Raw genomic sequence first — 24586 nt, forward strand, 5'->3', positions numbered from 1 at the left:
CTGAGTTGTGTCTCCCTAAAATCCATATGTTGAATCCCTAACCCCCCAATGGGGGTGGTATTTGGAGATAGGGCCTTTAAGAGATAATTAGGGTTTTTTTTTAATTTTTTTCAATGTTTATTATTTTTGAGAGACAGAGCATGAGCGGGGTAGGGGCAGAGAGAGAGGGAGAGACAGACTCTGAAGCAGGCTCCAGGCTCTGAGCTGTCAGCACAGAGCCCGATGCAGGACTCGAACCCATGAGCTATGAGATCATGACCTGAGCCGAAGTCGGGCTCTCAACCGACTGAGCCACCCAGGCGCCCCTAGAGATGGTTTTAAATGAGGTCATGAGAATTCCCTATGTCGGAATTCGTGTCCTTATAAGAAGAGACACTAGAGAGCTCGCCATCATTCTCTCCCTGCCATGTGAGGACACTGAGAAGGGGCTGTCTACAAGCCAGGAAGAGTCTTCACCAGGACCCAGCCATGCTGGCACCCTGCTTGCAGACTCCTAGCCTCAAGAGCTGTGAGAAAGTTAGTTTCTGTTGTTTAAGTCTACAGTAGTTTGTTTTGGCAACCCAAGCTGATGAAGACACTTGGTGAGCCCCAGAAATATGGGAGATGGAAGAGCTTCCATTAGATGCTTTCAGAGGAAGTCCCAGCAAGGAGTTCTTAGAAAATAGAATGACAGGGTGGGGAATACTTGATTCACAGTAGAGAAAGAATTTTAAAAACAGATACATATTTGAAAATTTTCAGGGTTAATTGTCTTTTTTCCTAGACAGGGACTATGGGATTTTGGTGATGTTCATCTAGTTTTCTAAAGAGACACAGAGTAAGAATTGGGGTTCTTTCTAATAGCTGACTCCTCTTCGGTCCGTCCCATATACAGAGCAGTAGTTTATGGGTTAAAAACAAGACTGCAACCAGACTGTCTGAATTCAAACTCTGTTTATCACTTGGTAGCTAGCTGTGTGATCAGGAGCACCTTTCTGAACCTCTTTGTGTCTCATGTTCCTCATCTATAAAATGGAGACAATAATTGTTCCTGTCCCATATGATTATTATGAGGATTAAATGAGTTACTGTGAATAAAGTACTCAGAATTGGGCCAGACTCAAGATGAATAGTCCTTTATGAACACACAGTATTCAGAGTAATAGTTGTTATGTCCATGAATGGCAGTGTCAGCTAACCATTTCATGAAGCCAAAATCCTATGATGAAGAACAATAATACTCATAACTAAAATTAATTGGGCATTCTTAGGTACCCGGCCGTGAGCTGGATCCTTTACATGCATCTCTTTGTTTAATTTTCAACATAGCAAATCAGATATGGTTGTTATACCCATTTTACTGATAAGAAAACGGAGGCAGTGAGCCAAAGTAACCTTGTTTCACAACCTTCCAAACCCTATGGATTTGTACTCTGTATTCCCTGCATTCCTTTCCCTCTCTTTTAATCCATCCATACAAATGCAGCCACTCCCCATATTGGGGCCTGAGAACACTCCAAGAATTCTAAGTAATTAATGTAGGTAATAAAGTTCGTTGGATATGACAATTGTGTCCAAAAGTGATTTCTCAAACTTGGGGAAAAGAACCACATTTACAGTTCATTTAAAAGACTGCATTGTAATAACCTAGTCAGTAGTATCTAGCCTATTAACTCTGCAACTCGACCACTCTGTCTTCAGAATTGGTCTTCATGCTTTTCTTGTCTCTATTGACTGTTTTTTTGTTTTTGTTTTTGTTTTTTTGTATCTTCTGTCTTTCTTTAGAATTTCCAGATGATATTAATCCCGTTACCAAAGAAAAAGGTGGACCCAGAGGCCCAGAACCTACCCGATATGGAGATTGGGAACGAAAAGGACGCTGTATTGACTTTTAAGCCATATATTATTAACTTCAGTATCTTTTTCTGAATATGTACATCTGAATTAATTTATTTCTCATTATTTTCTCTCTGTATATCCTTTAAGTCATTTAATCTCTATAATGTGTTTAAAAACACAAATAGGAGTGCCTGGGTGGCTCAGTCAGTTAAGCTTCCAACGTCGGCTCAGATCATGATCTCTCAGTTTGTGGGTTTGAGCCCCGCATCGGGCCCTGTGTTGACAGCTCGGAGCCTGCAGCTTGCAGCTTCAAATTCTGTGTCTCCCTCTCTCTCTGCCCCTCCCCTGCTCATACTCTGTCTCTCAAAAATAAATAAAAATGTTTTAAAAACCCACAAATAATGCCTTGAAAGGAAATATGCTGCTATAAATTAAGAAAGGGGAAATATTTCCACATTAGCACATTAATTTTAATTTAAATATATTGGAGTATATAAAAGATGATTAGAGCTGCATATTTCATCATATTGCATTTTAAGTTAATCAGCTGCTTATAAAGTACAAATGTAAATAAAACAAGTTTTAATGATTTTTATTGCTATATGCTAGGTAATAGTGCTTTTTGAATGTGAGTTAAATAACACGTTATAGTTTTATAAGGCCACAGTAACAACAGAAAGTCTAGCTCCAGAGACAGATTACTTAGGTTCAAATTTTGGCTCTGCTACTTACTAGCTGTGTGACCTGGGGTAAGTTATTCAACTTTTCCACACCTCAGTATCTTCATGTGAAATTGGAGATAATACTGCCCTTTTTGGGCAGTTGAGAACTTTAAATGAGTAGGTACATGTACTTGGAACAGTGCATAGCACAAACCTCTCATTAAGTGTTAGCTATCTGTAAATCATAAGTGTATTTTTCCAAGTCTCTAGGCTTTCTGGGGGGAAATATTTAGAAACTAAGTTTGAAATACTTTAATTGAAATTGTTTTAGGGGTGCCTGGGTGGCTCAGTCGGTTGAGCGGCCGACTTCAGCTCAGGTCATGATCTCGCGGCCCGTGAGTTCGAGCCCCGCGTCAGGCTCTGTGCTGACAGCTCAGAGCCTGGAGCCTGTTTCAGATTCTGTGTCTCCCTCTCTCTGACCCTCCCCCATTCATGCTCTGTCTCTCTCTGTCTCAAAAATAAATAAACGTTAAAAAAAAAAAGAAATTGTTTTATGAATATAACATTACAAAATCATTAGTAAGAAAATTAGTGATTTTTTGCACCGATGAACTGAGCAGAAATATGCACTAGTTTGTTAAAACAAAATTTAGGTACAGAGGGCCAATTTGTGACAAAAGCAGGGGATAAAATGGGCCAGCTTAGCCAGTTTTGATGACTCAAAAGCTCTTGTCCTGTGGCCTTTGGATAACTGGGTCAGGAAAAGTCAAGGCCAGTTTATAGACATGGAATGGAAAGGAAGAATAGAAATTGCTGGGCTTGCCTGTGGCAACCCATGCTGGCCTCTGGCCTTACTCTGTCACAGGGATTGGGCCTTCAGCCCCCAGGCTACACTGAAATTACCTAGGAAGAAGGGGTTTGCACGGCCTGTAGAAGATAATGCAGTGGGCTGATGATTGTGTGACATGAATTATAAGTGTAGTATTATTTGAGAAGATTGTAGGAGATTTATTTACATAAATAAACTTTTTGTAATGTGTGTTCTCAGAAACAAACTAACTGGTGTGGTAATTGGGCCTAGTCATCAGTCTTTGTCAACATTTGTTCTTCTAATGGCAGTTACTATGTATGCTGCTAAGTAAGAACCACATTCCTTTAAAAACATTCTGTAATTTAGTCAACCTTCAATTAGCCCACATTAATGGAGGTTTTTATTATGTTACTCCAGAAATACTGTATCAAATTATTTTGTATTGCATATTCTTGCTTGTGTTTATGATGTGATAGAGGAAAGACAACTTAGACACGTCAAACACTAATATAAAGGATGTTACAACCAAAGTGTTGTATTAAGATAACAGAATCCTTAACCTCTGTTAATAGTAACATGTTTCATGACAGCTGTCAAATATATAGGTAAGATTTGATGGCATGAAAACATTTATGGTCTTTATGTCCATCAAACATTAAATGGAAAAACCTGAAGTCTTCAAAAAATGATACAGCAGCAATGGATATGCATCACTCACATCTCCTATGAGAAGCAGAGTTGACTGAGAACCCCAGCTGCTATCCCATGGAATCCAACACTGTGTTCCTGCTGAGGACACACTTTCCCCAGGCTGTTCTCAGCCAATGAATGAGTATGCTGGCCCACGCCCCTGGTGGGTGGCATTGACTCAAACACTCCCCATTAACCTGCCCAGTACTTTGTTCAGACCATGCTTTCTTCAGACCATCTGAGACTCTTCCTACTCAATCCTCCTTTCCTTCTCTCTCCCCTTCACAGGAGTTAGACTCTGCCTACTTTTCCCCTTTATAATTCAAAACATCTCCCCAATAAATCTCTCACATCTAATCCCATCCTATCATTTGTTTCTCAGAGAACCCAAACTAACATGGATGATTTTAAAAGAACAGCTTATAGAAGAGCAATTTATAGGCAGGATTTTTTTTCTAGTACAATCATAGTCTAATCACTTAAATTTTACATTGGAGATTTCTGGGAAATTATGGGTTGTACTTTTATATAGAAGGCACCGTGGAGCCTTGTACCTATTAGGTGTTTTGGTAGAATTAAATTATGCCCATCCTTTTTTCTTATTTTGATGTCAGTTGCTGTGACCTACTAGTCAAAATATAATATTGCCTATTATTAAACTTGAAGAACCAGGGGCACCTGGGTGGCTCAGTCAGTTAAGTGTCTGACGTTGGCTCAGGTCATGATCTCGTGGTCTGTGGGTTCCAGCCCCACATTGGGCTCTGTGCTGACAGCTCAGAGCCTGGAGCCTGCTTTGGATTCTGTGTCTCTCTCTCTGCCCCTCCCCTGCTAACACTCTTTCTCTCTCACAAAAATAAAATAACTTTTAAAATGTTTGGAAGCCATACAAAAAAAAAAAAAAAAAAACAGACTGTAAACTGGGGGCTAATACTCAATTTCACAGAAAAATAAAACAAACTTTTAATAAAAAAATTAAATAAAATAATTTTTTAAAAAATGAAAATAAAAAAATAAACTTGAAGAACCAGCCTAAAGCCATATTCTGCAAGTAAATAACAAATGTTCATTAGATGGATAGAATAGTTTACAATGAGAGAACTTAGTAAAAGTAATTGTTAGTGTTGTATCAGGAATTTTAATGATAATTTCAGAACAGGACAGTAATTTTTATAAGTACAAGATAAGAATGGCAATGGAGTGTTAGTTAACCAATACGGATTGATCAATTTGGGAAGAAAAGCAAAATGAAGAATGCCCGAGTTCATTCCTTCATTCTGTTGATTGTCTCATTTAATCAGTGATTATTTGTCTACCATGTTCCAGATACTCTGCTAGGCTCTGTATATTTGGTGACAAATGAAACAGAGCCCTTGCCATCCTGGCATAAAATCTGATGGATTTGATCTGCACGTGAGAACAGTTCCAAAAGACAACTGATTGAAGACAGCGCATTGCAAGTGACTGTATTTCACCCCAACAAAGCCAAAGGGAACTTCCTGTGTTTGATGAAGATACCACTTTCTGGATTTTGTTACTAGACGACTGTTTAGAGACCTAAGTTTTCACCTTTTTAACTCTAAACTGATTCTGTGAGCTATGAATCAAGTCAGATATCCATTCTGTGATCAGTTGCGCTCTGACCTTGCCAAATATCAGACATTGACGTAGACACTGACCAAGAAGATGTGGAGTGAACAGAGTGATATAATTAAAATTCCTGGACATGTAAAGATTCTTCAAGCCATTTCTGGCTCCAGAAAAGCATTTTTGGTAGGCATCCCTCTGCACAACCACTGGCACTAAAGCTGTCTCTGACTTCCCTAAGCTAGGACTGGCTGCTATGAATGAATTATAAAGATTATTGAATGATCCATACAAATGAGGGTATGTGTGAATATTAGGAAATATTTATGATTATTAGTATTCAGTGTTCTGTGTCCTCTGGGGACCGTGTTCTAAGTCTGTCTCCTTCAGAGCTTTCATTTCTAGAAATAGATAACTCTCTTCTGACCCTCCCATTGACTTTGGTCTTGGTCTAACATATGCTGCTTTTCATCTCCCTCTCCTTAGTGGGAGCAGTACTGTGTATTCTCTCTAAACCACCTTTTCTCTTATGATCACCCAAATCTGGATGGAAAATTTAAAAGGCAGCCTTCTGGGGGTCAGTCAGTTAAGCGTCCAACTTCAGCTCAGGTCATGATCTCACAGTTCATGGGTTCGAGCCACAACTCAGGCTCTGTGCTGACAGCTCAGATCATGGAGCCCGCTTCAGATTCTGTGTCTCCCTGTCTGCCACTCCCCCACTCACACTCTGTCTCTCTCTCATAAATAAATAAACATTAAAAAAAATGTATAAAAGGCAGGCTTCTCTGTTATTCAAAGTTTTCAGATAACGTAAGAGAACCTACTGTGTTTCTGTGGCGGTTGAACTTTTTGTTCTTAAAACCCTCAAAAGGTCTTTGGAGGCCCCTAAGTTGTTTAGGACCCCAAGGAACTTTTGTTTATGTTTGTAACATATATTGATATTTACTATATTAGGAATGAAAACTGAGCAGTCCTTAAAATATTTAATTAGTTTTAAAATAACCCCACAATTGGGGCACCTGACTGGCTCAGTGGAGCATGTGACTCTTGATCTCAAAGTCATGAGTTCCAGCCCCACATGGGATATAGAGATTACTTAAAAATAAAAAATAAAAAAAACATAAACTCATTACATGTTAGAATATAATAGCATTCTTTTTGGAAAAATAAAATTTTTCCAAAACCAAAAAAAATTAAGAAGGATGGTATTGTTTCCTATTTTTGTAATTCTCTTTAATATCTAACAGTAGAAGGCAGCTGTATTTTCATATCATCTTCTGCATTCAATCTGTTGGGGTATTGGCTTTTTGTTTTGTTTTTTAATTTTAACATTTATTTATTATTGAGAGACAGAGAGACACAGAGCATGAGCAGGGGAGGGGTAGAGAGAGGGCAAGACACAGAATATGAAGTAGGCTCCAGGCTCTGAGCTGTCAGCACAGAGCCCAGCCGACGCGGGGCTCAAACTCACAAACTGAGATCATGACCTGAGCCGAAAGCGGTCGCTTAACCGACTGAGCCACCCAGGTGCCCCTGGAGTATTGTTTTGATTGAGGTCTATCTAAGAAAAAAGCTGGCTTCACATAGATACATAGTTAGAAAAGGGAGGATCTCGCAGATCCCCTAAAAGGGTCTTGGGGACCCCTAGAGTCCTTGGACCACACACTTCGAAGAGCTGCTGAGCCAATTTAAGTAGAAAGAAGGTACTAAATGCAGACTCTTTGGAAGGGCAAGCAGAACAGGCCGAGCCTCTAAAACCAATATCAGAACCACACAACAGCGCTGGCTGGAGAAAGGAACTGCTGTCTGAAATCCAGGTCAACTGCACATCTTGCAGGCAGCAACCTGCCACCACCACTGCTACGGACCTTGGAACCCCTGAGGCTGCTGCTGACCACACTGGCAAACCAAAGTCCTAGTAGAGTCTTTTCCCCCTCATCTAACCTATATCTGCATCACTGTCTTATGTGAGTGGACACTAAAGTCAGATGTTTACCCTAGTGGAGGATAGGACATGTACTTTTATCGAATTCTGTGTGGGTAAGGGAGGCTCCACATGGGGAACTATCAGGTGTAGAGATGATGTTCAAAAAATTTTGTACAGATGTTATTGTTGACCACTATCCTCTGAGAAAACTAGTTAGGAATCAGTTTTATTGGGGTATAGAAGTGTAAAATACTTAAAGTATAATGTAGATGTGTAAACATAAGGTTTGAGTAATCCTTAAAACATGCTGAATGGCTATTCCTGTTCATTTGAAGAATGTTTCCATAAAGTTTGGTCATTTGAGCCTATTAATTTATTTTTATGCCACTTATATAGTCTTTGTTTAATGAAATGAACATTAGTTATGCGAAAGTTGCTTAAAATTCAGTAACAGCCCATATTCATTTAAAATACAGTCTAGGGGCACCTGAATGGCTCAGTCGGTTAAGCGTCCAGCTTCGGTTCAGGTCATGATCTCCTGGTTCTTGGGCTCGAGCCCTACATTGGTTACAATCCTGTGCTGTACAGCTCGAAGCCTGGAGCCTGCTTTGGATTCTGTGTCTCCCTCTCTTTCTACCCCTCCCCTGCTCACACTCGGTCTCTTTGTGTCTCTCAAAAATGAATAAACAAGAAAGAAAGAAAGAAAGAAAGAAAGAAAGAAAGAAAGAAAGAAAGAGAGAGAGAGAGAGAAAGAAAGAAAGAAAGAAAGAAAGAAAGAAAGAAAGAAAGAAGGAAAGAAAGAAAGAGAGAGAGAGAGAGAGAGAAAGAAAGAAAGAAAGAAAGAAGGAAAGAAAGAAAGAAAGAAAGAAAGAAAGAAAGAAAGAAAGAAAGAGAAGGAAAGAAAGAAAGAAGAAAATAGAGAATTTGGGGTGCGTGGGTGGCTCAGTCGGTTAAGCATCCAACTCTTGATTTCAGCTCATGTCACAATCTCATGGTTCATGGGTTCAAACCTCACGTTGAGCTCTGTGCTGACAGTGAGGGGCCTGCTTGGGATTCTCTCTCTCTCCCCCTTTCTCTGCCCCTCCCCTCAAAATAAATAAATAAAAACTTAAAACACAGTCTAGATATATTTAGGCCCTGTATTTCTAACTTAGACATGGAATGTGAATCTTGTCTACCTACAGCCTTGAAACCGCAAGTACTCCTAATTAGGTGTTGCCAGTACAAAGGAATCATGGACAGATTGAGAAGGGAATTTTTGTTATGCAGGTGTGAGAAGGGGATGAAAATCAAAGGAGCTTGTGGAAGCACCTTAGAATATTGGAAGCTGAAAACATAACAATGGAGAAAACTAGGAGAGTGTCTGCAGGGTTGTCTGTCTTTGGACCCTTTGGAAAAATCTGAATTTATAAACTGAGATATTATAGATTGGACTGTAACCATTATCTTAAAACATTGCCTATTTCTAAGCACAGAAGATCAGTGTAGTTAAGTTGGCACCTACAACTTTACAGATAATTAAAAGTTTGGATTCTTTGGGTTTATCAGAAGAGCTCCTATTTTGTCTCTTCCCTAAGTCAATGACTCAGATGGATCCCTTATTTTTAAAAAAGCTTATATAAGATTTTATTGTGATAGTATCCTCTCATTTTCTGCTGGTCAGAAATGTCAGAACTTCTGAGTGGGTTGTCTCCCATCAAATCCGAACACTTGATTACATGACCCTCTGCCATTGTCCACATCTACACACTAAATGTTTCAACTGGGCAAAACAACCCAGATCTTTTTACTTCACAGTTTTATATAGATAGGTTAACGCTGATTAGAATGCCCCCTGCCTTTCTCTACAAACACATACCTTTTCTCTCTTCCTCTGGTCCTTTGCTGGAATGAGGCAAGGTATAAATTACATAAGTGAAATGACCTTCTCTACTTAAAAAAAAAAAAAAAAAAAAAGATTCCTGTCAGACCTTAATGTTTTTCCATGTGATGAATCCCAACCACCTCTCATCAAGCCTGCCCCTGCAGCAGCTTCTCATCCCTACTGTAGATGCCACTGGGGGCACACACAACACTGCCCTGCATGTATGGACTGTAGTGTTTGTGGTGACTTGGCCCTTGTCCTCCTTCCCAATCTGTGTTTTTCTGTTCTGAAGGTTCTGAGAGTAAGTTAAATTCTGCCAATTAGATGCACTTGATGAGATTTGAAAGGGCATGTGAGGCAGGGCTGTCATCCCGTTGCTAGCTTTTTAGGTGGCAGGCTCAGCCACTCAGACTTCAGATTGTCCTGGAGTGCTGCTGCACTAGGCCCTAGCCTTGTAAGGTCAAGAGGCATCACAACATCTGTGACTCCGGATTCCTGGGTCACTACTACGTTGGCGTATTGTACTGAACAGTTCCAGATAGAGACTTCTCATTCCCCACCTTCCCCACTGTGGCTGAGGTGATGGCCACCCCCTGCCATAAGCCATTTTGGCCATCTTTTTCTTGAAATTATTCCTAGAAATTCGTTCTGGAGTCTACCCACCTAGCCCTTCCACTGTCCTCACTCGAATACCTTCCCACTTAGAGTAACTAGAGAGGTTTCTGTTTCCTAAGTTGAATCCTGACTGTCAAGCTGTTAATCCGTGAATAGACCACTTATGTCCTGTTTTGTTCCTAGATTCTGTACTTCCTTTTCTCTATATATCTGAAGCTACTTGACCGCCACCCACATGGCAATCCCTACTGCAGCTGACTAATAGGAGTTCCAGAATGACAGAGAAACAGGGTAGAAATTATTAAAGAGGCAATACAAGACTATTTAGCAGAATCAAAGAATATATTACCAGACTAAAGAGGCCCACCAATACTAATTCCAAGTCATAATGAAATTATAGACTACTAAGGATGGTCAAAAATCTTCCAAAGAAGAGGTGGGGCGGGGGGGAGTCCATAGAAAAGAACAAATGGTACCAAACTTTCCAGCAGGACACTGGAAAATAGTGAAGCAATCTGTTCCAATTTTTTTGAGGGTAAAGTTTTTTCATTTAGAATTCAGTACAGAATTTCATTTAGAATTCAAATGTGAGCATAAAATATATACAATTAAGTATGAATAGACTAAAAATAGTTTCAGACAGCAAAGTCTAGGGAAAAAAGCTTTACTCCCATATACCCCATCTTAGGAAGCTGCTGGTGGATGTGTTTTAGCAAAAGATGGTATAAAAATTAAATAAAATAGATGGGATCCAGGAAGCAAGACATTCAACGCAAGGGGTTCAGTAAAGGAAGATTCCAGGGCACAGCTGAGTAATAGCCCAGAGAACAACCAGCCTGGACAAGAGTAAGAGGTGGGAGGTGTGTGGAAGGAAGATATGGGAGAGAGAGGGAAGTGGAAAGATGTATTATTTAATGTGCTTGAGCATTAGAAAACTCATTGATAAGCATTTGACAAATGTTGGAGAATTTAGGAAACATCAACAGGAACATAGGAAACTATGCAAACAAAAAAAATGAGATAATTTTTAAATTATCAACTCTAGGAAAAACAAAACTTTGTACAAGAAAAAATGTGTACCTGCAGTAGTACACTGCCTGTTTCAGAAGGTAGCTCAGAATGTATATGATTATTACATAATCACAACAGTTTTTAAAACATTATTTGTTGAATTTTTTCAAGTCATGACTTACCTGTAAGGAGAGGAGCAGGGAGAAGTGGGCAAAAGATGGTAGTGTTAGAGAACTCAATCTACAACTCTGTATTAAGAAGCCATTATCAAGAGGTAATGGCTAAAATCGATTACTCCAGAAATAACAGTGTATGTATATCATTTAGAAATATGGAGGTAAACACCAGAAGAACCAACTGAAAGAGCTGAAAGTGGTAGCCCCAGGAGGTGAATTCGCTAGGCAGGAACTGCTGTTTTTCATTAGAAGCTCTACTTCATTAGAAGCTCTATTTTGTAAAATAAATGAATATATTAGTTATTATTCTAAGAATGTATATGGGTTTATTGGGAAAATTTAGAAAACAAAGTATGAAGAAGAAAACAAAATGATCTATGAAACCTCTATACCTGCTTAACCTTTGGTGAATTGTCCTTCAGTTGTCTTAAGTATGTAGATATGTTTTTTATGTAGGCGTTATTCTAACAATTGCATAGCCAAAATTATATTTCACTATTTTAATCTTCACTCTCTTAGTCACAAGTGATATTAAACACTTCTCCCTATGTTTATCAGCCTTTTGCATTTCCTCTATTAATTGCTTTTACTTGTCTCTTGTTCATTTTCTTTTGGATATTGGTCTTTCTATTATCAATTTGTATGAGACTTTTGCTTTTCAATTCTGCTTGGTTAGGTTGAAATTTTTATTTTTATGGGGTCACTTAAAAAAATTTTTTTTGGTATAATTTGGCCTCTATGACCTTAACTTATTAATATCCCTTAACAAATTCTTTTGGCGGTTCTTGCCCATGATGAAGTTCCAAGTTCTGTGTCCTTCCTGGTCTGGCCTTTGACATCTGTTCAGGCCTGTCTTCCACAGGCCGCTTCCATTCCAGTCAAGATCTACCACTCAAAGCCTCTCAAACAGGCTTTTCAATATCTCCACACCTTGACAGATAAACATGCTTTCTGCCTGAAATCACTTTTCTTTCCTCAAAAACACCTTTTGAGCTATACCTCACCTTCTTGACTATCTTTTCTGTGTTATTTCCACATTCAACTATTACAGACATACTAACTTGTTTTAGAATTAATTTTCAATTCTGTCTCCTCCATTAGTCTGTGGGCTTCCTTACCTATCTTTGTTCAGCTTTGAACCCCCAGTTGCAGTATAGTGCTAGGTATTTAATAAACAATAAATGTCGGCTTAGTGTTGAATAATTCATTATTTGTGGTAGGCAGAATTCCATAATGACTTCAAGATTCCCTCCCCGTGGTGTATGTGAACTGTATAATCCCCTCCCCTTCCAGTGCAGGTAGGACCTGTGAATATGATGAGATAGTCATTCTCTTTTTGTTTTTGTTTTGTTTTAGAAAGAGAAAGAGAGAGCATGAGCCGGGGAGAGGGGCAGAGGGAGAAAGAATCTCAAGCAGGCTCCAAGCTCAGCACAGAGCCTGACACAGGGCTCAGTCCCAACCATGACCCTTGGATCATGACCTGAGCCAAAATGAAAAGTCAGACACTCAACCAACTGAGCCACTCAGGTGCCCCAAGATAGTCATTCTCTTGGTTAGTTTACATTATAGGACAAAGGTATTGGAATAGTCGTTCTAGTGGTCGTGTTGCCTTTGTAAGACTCCACTGTAGCCAACTTGAGGAAGATTCTCCTGCTGGCTGTGAAGAAGATGCTCTGTTGTGAAAGTGCCATGAGCTAGAACCTGAAGGCAGCTTCTAGGAGCTGAGAGTGATCCCAGTTGACAGCCAGCAAGAAAACAAGGACCGGAGTTCTGCGACCATAGGCTCTGAATTCTGCTAACCACCTGAATGAGGATGGAAGAGGATTCTGAGACTCCGATAAGATCCCAGCCCCAGCAGACAACTTGATTTCAGTCCAATGAGACCCTGAGGACAGGGCCTAACTGACAGGTAGGTGCCCAGCCTAGTCCAAGGAAGCTGTAGATAAGTTTGTGCTGCTTTAAGTGACTAAATTTGTTGTAATTTCTTATGCACCAGTAGAAAACTGATAGAGCCTTCAAGCTGCTATTACTAGGGCATTGGCCTTGAATTGCAGGAGAAATGACTGAGTGGGCTTTAAGACCTTATAGTTTGGACAATCTGGATCCTTATTTTGATTGTTTGTACACAAAATCCTTCTGAAAGACCTGCCCTGCCAAACTCTCACCATTGTGTCTCTTAAGAGAAACAAAGCCCTATGACCAGCAGGCATTCTTCTCTGTGCCAACCTCCTATTGATCAACAACAAAATTTACTTACTGCTCTTGGGTTCCTTCTTGCCATGCTCTGTCTACATATAATATCATTCCTGTTATTTTGCAGTGAATCTCCCTTCCCTATGGAACCACATATGTGTGAACTACCACCTGCTGTTTTTTGTGACAACTTTTGTATGCTGCATTAAGCCCGCTTGACTGAATCCTCAGTAGCCCACAGCCTGGTCTTGTTCATGGCCCAGAAGATAGATCTGATTCTTTTGCAGACTCCCCTCTAATAACAGTTAACCTGGCCCAATATTCTAGATTTGGGCTGGGTGGGTCCCTCAGGTGTGATAAAATGATTAATCTAAGTCATTGAAAGAACATTTAAATATTTAATGCTATTTGCTTTAATTTAGAAATATAATGAGAAGCATTTTTATAACTTTGAATTGCTATAAAAAGTGTCCACAATTCTTTTAGGTATTGATTTATTAAATAAAAATGCACTTATGAAAGATTAAGTTAGGGCAGGCCAAGTTAATGTGCTGCTTGAGGGAAGACAGAAGGGCTGGAAGGGCTGGGAAGGGCCAAGTTGTGAGGAATTTAACCCAGTAACAGACTTGGTCTCAAAATATCTGAGACTGGGCCTGGTCTTAACATCATTTTTATAAGGATATAAGCTGAGCCACAAGGCAATTGCCCTCTGTTTTCTATAAATGAACCAAGAACTTCAGGCTATATAAGAGACCTCATTTACCTTTCAGAAACACTAAATTCACTTAAACTACCCATGTTATTTGTGTTTAATTTTTTAAGGAAATCTAAAAATAGTGTACTAGAAATGGGAATCTATAGGGGTGCCTGGGTGGCTCAGTCAATTAACAGATGACTCTTTTTTTTTTTTTTTTTTTTTCAACGTTTATTTTTGGGACAGAGAGAGACAGAGCATGAACAGGGGAGGGGCAGAGAGAGAGGGAGACACAGAATCGGAAACAGGCTCCAGGCTCTGAGCCATCAGCCCAGAGCCCGACGCGGGGCTTGAACTCACGGACCGCAAGATCGTGACCTGGCTGAAGTCGGACGCTTAACCGACTGCGCCACCCAGGCGCCCCAACAGATGACTCTTAATATCAGCTCAGGTCATACTGTCATGGTTCATGAGATGGAGTCCCATACAGAGCCTGCTTGGGATTCTCTCTCCCTCTCTCTGCCCCTCCCCCTGCTTAAATAAATAAACATTAAAAAAAGAAAAAAGATAGGAATCTATAAGTACAGCAAGTGCCAAAACAACAGAATAAAGTTTCTTTACCATGTTCAGATGCTTTCCAAAATTTTAGAATAATTAAAATGTAAAAGGCAAAAATAGTTTTAGAAGAGAATAATGCTGACATTTTCAGATACCCTGCCAAAGCAAAGCTCCTCTTCTGGCGTGTAGCAGCCTGACTTCAGCGATCACCAGTGGGGGATTGAGCTCCTGCTGACTTCCTGCCAGGCCCCTCCACCCCCACATGCCATCCCCACTGCAGGCAACCGAGCAGGCCTTGTCACCACACCAGGGTCAAGTCACTAAAAAGATGCTTAGGCAAGAAATGTCATAGCTATTTCAGTAATTGAAATATGAAGTATTTCCTGTTTTCCCCTTCACAAGGTGAGTACTAGAGAAATTTTTCAGGACACGTGCAGAACCAATTCAAGACCTACATATCATGATTTAATTTAAGCCCCCTTAGAGAACTTGCTTTTCTCCAAACTTTTTCATCCTACACTTAGTAACATTCCTACACTAGAATCACTCCCAAAAGGCTCTCTAAATACATACTTGTCACAGTTAAAGATAATAAGTGCACGTTAACATGTGTATAACTCATTAGAATGTGTTAATTACTTTTGGTATATTCATTGCCACTTGGCATTAAGCAATCTCCTGTGGAAAGATACCAGCTATCATCTTTATTATTGTGGCTTAAGCTTTTATTATGGAAATTTTAAAAATACACAAAAGTAGAAAGAATGATATAATATGTCCCCCATGTATGTACCCATCACCCAAGTTTAACAATTATTAATATTTATCAACAGTTATTAATTTTGTTTCATTATCCCCTTATCCACACTTTTTCTCTCCTCTGAGATATTTTATGGCAAACAACTTTCGACTAGATGTGTAATATTTTGTAGAGTGAAGTTAAGCAAATTTCAGAGAATAAGTCCCTTACTGGACAGCCTGTCTAGCTGTTGGTGGGTGACGTTAGCAGAGGTTGTCAGCAGGAAGGAGGTACTAACTAGTCGAGGAGTGGGGTACTGAAAGGTCAATGAGGTTTTTTAAATGGATATTTTCTGAGAAAGAAACAATTGATCTTGACTGCAAACCAAAAACAGAAAGAAAGAAAGAAAGAAAGAAAGAAAGAAAGAAAGAAAGAAAAGAAAAGGTCTAATTTTAAGGCTTTGTTTCATCTTAAGTATAGGAATATTGTGTCTATATTTTCATTTATTTCAAAGTATTTATTTTAGACTTAAAATACTCATACTTACACTGAGTTTAAACATCCTGTTGTAGGCAGGCTGGCAACCCATTGGTTCTCACTTTCTCAGTTTCACAACCTATTCTTAAAGACCAAGGATAGTGATTTCACAAATTTTGGGAAATATATTAAAAAGTTTCACCATCTTTTACATTCAGGAAAATTATTGTTTCAGTTCTCTTTGATTATATAGCATATTTCCATTTCTTTTCCTTTGGAGAAGTGGCAGTTAAACTCTTTGGGACTGTTAACTATTCCTTAAATCTTTATTTCCAAATATTCACCATACAGTCAGTCCTTCAAGTAGTCCCTTGTCTATCTTTAGATGTAAATGTAACCCAAGTGACTAAGTCCTCCTTATACTAGCATGTTTGGGAAAGGGGGGCTATTCCAGGACATTGTGTTCCTAACTGCAGAGGTGACCTCCTTGCCACTTGGCCACTCAGTGCCTGTCTGTGGCTCATAGTCCTGCCCATACCTCCATCACCCATGCTTCCTCTCAGAGGGATGCTGATGTTGCCAGTCATGACATGATGCAGGGTGCAAGGAGAGGGCCATACTTCCCTGTACTTCTGACACAGAGGTACACACTGTTTCTCACACCGTCCTCTCAAGGTTTGAGGGGACTGAGATTGTGTTGCGGGCAGCACAAGACAGGGTACACTAACATGATAAGGTAAGCTATTATGGAAAAATCCACTGGGTTTTTGTTTTTTTTTGATGTTATTAGTTTCCTTCAATCCTTGTACCCTCAACAGAGAAGTATAAATTCTCTATCCCTTTCATCAATCCAGTAAGAAAAGGCCAGTCTTGTGTTTTAAGGCCCAAGTTCTTTTTACTCTCTGACTCCACCAGGGAATCTATTGTGATTCGGATTCTTTGAGGGAGGCTAAACTAGGCTGCCTCTGAAGGAAAGGGGAGGAGGGCTCAGGCTTTGGCCTAAGGAGGGAGTGTGGCCCATTTGTACCCTACCCCAAGCAGCACCCCTGCTGGAAACACCTTTGAGGGGATGGAGTGGGGATACCTGGGGACCAAATGCCAAGTGCCCCAGCCTGGAGAGCTGTATTCATTTCCTAGGGCTGCCACATCAAAGTATCACAAACTGCCTTGCCTGGCTTAAAACAGCAGGAATTCATGCTCTCACCATTGTGGAGGCCAGAAGTCTGAAAATCAAGGTGTCAGCAGAGTCATGCTCCCTCTGAAACCTGTAGACGCAAATCCTTCCTTGCCTCTTTCTAGCTTCTGATGGAATGCGGACAGTCCATGGCATTCCTTGGTTTGCAGGCACACAACTGCAATCTCTGCCGTTGTAGTCACATGGCATTCTCATTGTGTGTCTCTGTTTTCACATGACCATCTTCTCATAAGGACACCAGTCATATTGGAGTGGGGGCTCACCCTACTTCAGTATGACCTCATCTTAACAAATTACATCTGCAATGACCCTCTTTCCAAATAAGGTCATATTTTGAGGTATTGGTCTCAGGACCTCAACATATCTTTTTTGGGGAGAGACACAATTCAACCCATAACAAGAACCATGGTACAAGATACCTGTACCAAGCCTACTATGGAGGAGGCAGCCACCAGCCCTTGAATAGGCCAAGCAAGCTTGAATAATGAGTGTTTTCAGCATCGACCAACCAAAGACCAGAGGCCATCCCCACATTTTCTAAGTTGTGTAAGCATTTAGAGACTCTTACACAACCTGAAGAGGGTAAGGAAAACTCCCTCGCTCCACCTCCACCATCCCAAATAATATGACTGCTTGTACTCCCTGGGAGGACAGATACACTGATTCTGCACTTGAGTGCATGGAAACATATTCAGATGATTGCACTTGACATCATGATTCTTAACGCTCCCTGGGCCATCCCTACCTCCAGCCATTTCTCACTGGCTGCTTTTTCTCCCCTAATGCTTCACTCTTTCATCTTCTGTCCACAGTTGCTAGTGTTCTACCTTTAGAATACTCTTTTATTTTCCATTTGAAACCTTTGTGGACTGTATACACATAAGCAAAAAAACAAAGGTCATTTCCTAGTCAAAAGGAACCATCTACTCCTAGTCGGCAGGCTTAATAATAAAACAGTTTGCAGTAACAATTTCTCTCCAATACATCCTATATAAAATTTGTAAAAAGATCTTATTACCCTGGCCGACCCTATAAGCAGCAGGGAAGAGACAGAAAAACATGTTCCTCTCCTCATAGAGTCAGTCCCTAGGTGTTGAGAATATGAGAGGCTGGATTTTTTTCTTCCAGTTATATAAAAATCAAACAAATTTCTGCTCAAGTTCATTTGAAGTATCACCACTCTGATTTTTCCTTAGTTTTAAAACTAGAATCTGTCTACAATTTTTTAAGTCCCATAAATAGCAACCTCCTACTCAGAGACAAAATGGAAACCTCTGTACACTACTCTGTAATCAAAGCATCTTCACACAATTGCGCATAGAAGTCCAAGAAATAAGGCAACAACAGGCAAACTATATTTATAAAAGCATTTAAATGTTATGTAAAAGCATTTTAGTTATATTTGATAATACAAGTAATTATCAATAAAATTGCCAAACCACTTTATTTATTGAATACTTTTTAAAAATTCCCCTTTAAAACAATGAAAAGGTGGGGCTGTAGGAAACTGCCCTCACCTTCCCTTAATAGAATATCATTAAGACAGTTCTAACAGTCTGAATACAGGATCATTTTACAAAGAAGAATTAAATTTGTTTTTTTAAATACATATATGTAGGGCACCTGGGTGGTTCAGTCGATTGAGCTTCCAACTTTGTCTCAGTTCACGATCTCAGGGTTCATGAATTCAAGCCCCACATCCAGCTCTCTGCTGTCCACACAGAGCCCGCTTCAGATCCTCTGTCTCCCTCTCTCTCTCTCTCTCTCTGCCCCACTTGTGCTATCTCTCTCTCAAAAAAAATATTTAAAATACATATATGTACCTATAATATTTCTTCGTGGCTGTGCATATTTGTGATCCAATGCCTGAATATACCCACAGCCAGCCCAGGGAAAATTACTGCATTTCACTGACCTATTTACCTAAAGCTTTATTAGCCATAACCTATTAAAATGTAAAAGAGGGAAGGGGGGTGGTGGGGACCAGAGAATGCTGCCTGGATTCTATTGTTTAAGAACCGAGAGCAGTGCCTGGAGTATACTGTTGCAGGGTAGAACGAGAGTGGGGCAGATGCATTTGAGGAAGGGTGCTGGGATGAGGGTAAGATGTTTATCTTAGAATCATGGCTTCTAGACCCTGACCACAGGTCTTAGATCTTGGAAGTACTTAGAGGTATCTAATGTTCAGCCGAGTAAACAAGTGCAGAGACTAATAAGTGACCTAGATGAGCTCACCCTCTCACTAGCTCTAGGGCCAGTACTTAGCTTTCTAGACCTCCAAGTCAGTGCTTGCAACCCTCCCTTCTACCCTCCTCCCATCCCACCCCTCCACTTCATTGCTTCTTTTAAAACTAAATTTAAAATGACTATCTTAGAAAAGGAAGTTTCCAGTTTGAATTCGTTTTGAGGTTTATATGTTAGATCACTAATGTATTTTCCTCTGTATTAAGCCATTTCAAAGTATGACGTATAATGTAAATGAAACTGATAGTCCAGCAAATATCTTTTTAACTTTAGAAACAGTTGCATTTGCAGAGATTCTCAGCAAGCCTGTTTGTCTCTTAACTGCTTCTAGAATTTAAAGGGGCACAGTCAAGAACAGCGTTATGTGATTACTTGCCTAAATATGTTATCCTGGCCTCTGGCATCTGGGTAACACTATTAGTATTTCAACTCCCTCTTTGCCCCAGCAGCTATCAGCTTGAATTCATTTCCCCACACAATCCATTACCCTCTGAAAGACATTTAGCAATACATCATACTCTCACACCAAGAAATACGAGCATTGACAGTTTAATAGCCAGTTACAAAGCATTTCCATAAAGTTTATGAGTTATTTCTTGGGTTTAAAAGTATTGATACAAACTAAATTACATACTGGTAATTTTTTTTTTTTTATGAAACCATCCATTTTCCTTTATTTACTCCCAAGCAAAGCAAAACAAAGCAAAACAGCATACTTGTTACATTTTTCTTAAGTCAAACCAGGGTGTTAACAGGGTGAAGAGTCAATATACAAGGTATTCAATGAAAATTAATCGAGGCCACTCTAAAAAATATCACTTGTGCAAACCAAACCCATTTGTCATTCATATTCTTGAGAATAAGTAAGTGGTGAAACTCAATGATCAACTCTTTATTTACCACCTGAAATTTTTATAGTGACTAGTGCAGTCATTATGACTCCTCACTTTCAGCTTCCCAGCATCCATACTAAGGTTAGAATTATTCAGAACTGGCGGATGATCATGTGGTATAATAATATGGTTGGTTTTTAGAATGGCACATTCATCACCTTCCCCATAATGGCTGCTTTTCCTTGAAACTGTTTTCTCACCTGGGACAAGCCCGTCACCTGTATATAGAGAGCACCCTGGTGTCTCCTGTCAACATCAAGGTGGTGATATTAAAGATGGACAAACCTCCCTCCAACTCACTCTCACAAAGGCCCTTGGCCATTGTATCGATTGTCCTTGTGAACCCGACATCATGTCTGTATCATGGGACAACACCCCTTGTACGCTGAGCCCAGGGCCTGGAGCAAAGCCAAAGCCAGACTGGGGTCCCCTTCAGCAGAGGTGTCTGGATGGTGGGAAGCTCCACACCTTCTCACAGAGCCTGTGGCTACCCTTCCACCTTTCCTGGAGCTACCACTAGCTCTAGTTAAATTGATCAGAAGTTAAAACTGGACACTGCCTATGTATTACAAATCCCAGATGTTATCCAGAGCAGAGGAGAATAATTAGGAAATTAAACAATTTATGAACTAATTGCTTCAGAGGCTCTTGAGAAGTAGCTGTAGCTAAATAAGAACGTGGACACTGCATGAATTCTCCATTCAGTTCCTGCAAGCCAGGAATTCAGGCTCATCAAATCCTTTTGGAAGGTAAGATTTCTGGTCAAGGTGGAAAATCTTACTTAAGGAAATGAATAATCCCAATTATAGAAGAATCAAAGAACTTGGAATAAAGCAAAGAATTGCTGTCTCCGGTCCTCTTATCTCATGGATAAGAACACTCAAGCTTAGAGAGAATAAGTGTGGGAAGCACAAGATCACATGGTCTCCTACCCTCTCATGTAAGACTAAAGTAATTTAACCAACCAAAGCAGCCTCTCTTGATTCAGCCTCCTTCATCAGGGTACCCATTGCCAAGGGCACCCGAGAGGTGGCAAATAGTTATCCACCAAGAAACTGTCTGGCCCATGTCCCAGGAATCTTTCAGAAATTGTACTGGGTTCTAGTTTACTGACTTTTTCCCTATTATTATGAAATAGCCCTTTCCATTTCTTTTTTTATTTTTTTTTAAATAATTTATTGTCAAGTTAGCTAACATACAGTGTATACAGTGTAGTCTTGGCTTCAGGAGTAGATTCCCGTGATTCATCACTTACATACAATACCCAGTGCTCATCCCAACAAGTGCCCTGCTCAATTCCCATCACCCACTTTCCCTGCCTCCCCTCCTACCCACCCCCACTCCACTCCCCATCAACCCTCAGTTTGTTTTCTGTATTTAGGAGTCTCTTAGGGTTTGTCTCCCTCTCCTTAACTTATTGTTTCTTCCCTTCCCCTATGGTCTTCTGTTAGGTTTCCCAAATTCCACAGATGAGTAAAAACATATGATATCTGTCTTTCTCTGACTGACTTATTTCACTTAGCATAATACCGTCCAATTCCATCCATGTTGTTGCAAATGGCAAGATTTCATTCTTTTTTATCACTGAGGAGTATTCCATTGTATATATACATACCACATCTTCTTTATCCATTCATCAGTTGATGGACATTTGGTCTCTTTCCATAATTTGGCTATTGTTGATAGCACTGCTATAAACATTGGGGTACATGTGTCCCTAAGAATCAGCACTCCTGTATGCTTTGAATAAATTCCTAGTTGTGAGAAATAGCCATTTTCAAATGAAATATGGATATATATATTTATGTGCCAAACTATACATAGAATGGCTTACTGTTTCTGCACATAGCATTCTGCACAATGCTTTCACTGCCATTCATTAATATGTTTGGTAGGATCATATCAAATTTGAAAAGAAAATTACCAGTCTGAACCAACACCTTGATTAACTCCAAGCAGAATTAAATGTCAATTTGTGAGAGCGCTAACATTATCTTGAAAACAAAATACACTAAAATTATTATAAAAATAAAAATAGACCACTACTTTTACTTGGTTTGTACCCATTTTTGTTCTTAGAATTACAAAAATGAACACATTTGATAATTTCCCCCAATAGGAGTATGTGTATGTATGCATATATAATACATTCAAACAGATAAATACACACATTTACACATATACACACATTAGGTAAAGAAAAGTTAGATTTTTTTTAATGTTTACTTTTGAGAGAGAGAGTATGAATGGGGAAGGGGCAGAGAGAGAGAGGGAGATACAGAATCCAAAGCTGTTTTCAGGCTTTGAGCTGTCAGCACAGAACCTGATGCAGGGCTCGAACTCAAGGACTGCAAGATCATGACCTGAGCCAAAGTTGGACACTCAACCAACTGAGCCACGCAGGCGTCCCCCAGAAAACTTAGATTCTTAAAGCTGAGCAGGGAATTACTCCTAGGAAATAGTACCCCCAACATTCCCACCCCACTCCCATGCATTGACACCTATATCCATCAGCATACACTGGGATCTGCTGAGGTAATAAATAACCCTTGGGTTGGGGGCCCAAGGGTCTTTTTAAGATGCGAACAATCACAAACATTTTTAGCCAGGATTATTATTTCTTTGATAGTATAACTGCCTCAAAAACTTAGTTGGTCCCTTCCCTGTTCCTTTGGTTGGGATAGGGACACTCAGCTGATGTGGTTCAAGTGCTCAGCAGGGTAAAGGAAACTTGGTCATTGTGGTCTGTGTGTCCAGAAGAGGTAGAGCCAAAGATCTTGCCTGAATGTTTGGAAAGCTGATTACATATGGAGGGATTGAGCAGATAAGTAAATATATTGAGGATAATAGGAGCCATGTTTCTTACTGTTAGAGAAAAGAGGTGCAAATATGGTACAGGGGAAGACCAGAATAAATGCTAGAGTATCAAACTGGAATTGGAGATAGAGGTATCAGTATGAACATTTGATTTTCAAGGTAGGTGTGTAGATAGTTGATAGGTATTTGTGTACATGTTTTCTTGTGTGTGTATATTCATACATATATCACTTAGCTTTTTCTGCTGAGAAGGCCTAGAAGTATTGATATTTCTGTAGAAATGAGCATATGAAACTCCCAGATTTTGGTTTCTCAATACTATTTTCAATTCAAGAAACTAGGGTTGTTAAATAAGTGACCGATAGGGCTGGAGCAAGGAAAGTACAAAATAAGCCTAGAATATCTAGTTTTGTCATAAAGTAAGTATGTGTTCAAAGAATAATAAGCAGAAGGCCATAGGAGCCAGCTTCAAAGATCTCCCACTGGTCAAATATGAAAGATTTTGAGGCTAAATGGTGATCCATTTATACTATGGCAATGTATACTACTGCCTCTAATAATTTGGAAGGCAAATGATGTGCCTCTAGACTTGCAGTTTTAGGGGAGGGGATGAGTTAATATTTGCTGCATTTCACAAATTATTTCAAGATAGATGAGTTCAGACATAACTTTGTTAGTTTACAGGCAGGAACAAAAGGGAATAGAGAATCTAGAAATTTGGAACTTGCAGCATTGAAAGAGGCACCTGCAGCTTAACTCCAAGTAATAAAAGATGAAAACTAAGAAGTGGCTTGAATTTGCAGCAAGGATCAAACCAAGAATATGGCTGTCAAATTCATGGTTTGCATCAATGAATGGATGAGGTACCCAGTAAGTCCTTTCAGTTGGAAAGAGAGCTCAGGGAAAACACACTAGAGAATGTGTCACTCTAGAATTCTTCAGTCCTTATCAACCACATTGACCTTATTACATTCACCATCTCTCTGTTCTCTCTCACCACAACACACACACACACACACACACACACACGCACACACACACACACACACACCGTTACTTTTTCTGTACCCCTTGAGAAAGTAAATGGCAGACATGATGCCTGTTATCCCTAATACTTTGTTAATCTATGTGAATTCCACGGCTAACATCATACTTAATGGTGAAAGGCTGAATGCTTTCCCCCTAAGATCAGGAATAAGACAAGGATGTCTGCTCTTGCCACTTCTATTCAGCATTGCTCTGGAAGTTCCAGACAGAACAACTAAACAGGAAAAAAAAAAAAAAAAGATAAAGTAAAAAAAAAAAAAAGTCATCCAAATTGGAAAGTAAGACATAAAATAATCTCTACTTGCTGATAATATGATCATGTACATAGAAAAGATGAAGGGATCTACTAAAAAGATATGAGAATTAATAAATGAGTTTGGCAAAGTTGAAGGATAAAAGATCAATATACAGAAATCAATTGTATTTTTATATATTAGCAATGAAAAAATCAAGATGACAATAAAAAACAATTTAATTTATAATATCATCAAAGAGAATGTGATACCTATGAAGAAATTTCTTAAAGGAGATGAAAACTGTATTCTGAGAACTACAAAACATTGTTGATAGA

At 39.5% G+C, this 24586-nt stretch overlaps 1 protein-coding gene across 1 annotated transcript in view; it reads left to right on the forward strand.

The window, feature by feature from the left end:
• SDHAF4 (succinate dehydrogenase complex assembly factor 4) overlaps positions 1–3535 on the forward strand; it is a 33160-nt gene extending 29625 nt beyond the window's left edge. The window contains exon 3 of the mRNA XM_045498700.1: positions 1765–3535. Within this exon, the coding sequence (XP_045354656.1) occupies positions 1765–1874 (110 nt within the window). The 3' untranslated portion in view covers positions 1875–3535. The remainder of the gene's footprint in view (positions 1–1764) is intronic.
• Positions 3536–24586: the final 21051 nt, after the last annotated feature.

This window comes from Leopardus geoffroyi, chromosome B2 (genome assembly GCF_018350155.1).
Source record: "Leopardus geoffroyi isolate Oge1 chromosome B2, O.geoffroyi_Oge1_pat1.0, whole genome shotgun sequence".
Taxonomy (NCBI): Eukaryota; Metazoa; Chordata; class Mammalia; order Carnivora; family Felidae; genus Leopardus; species Leopardus geoffroyi.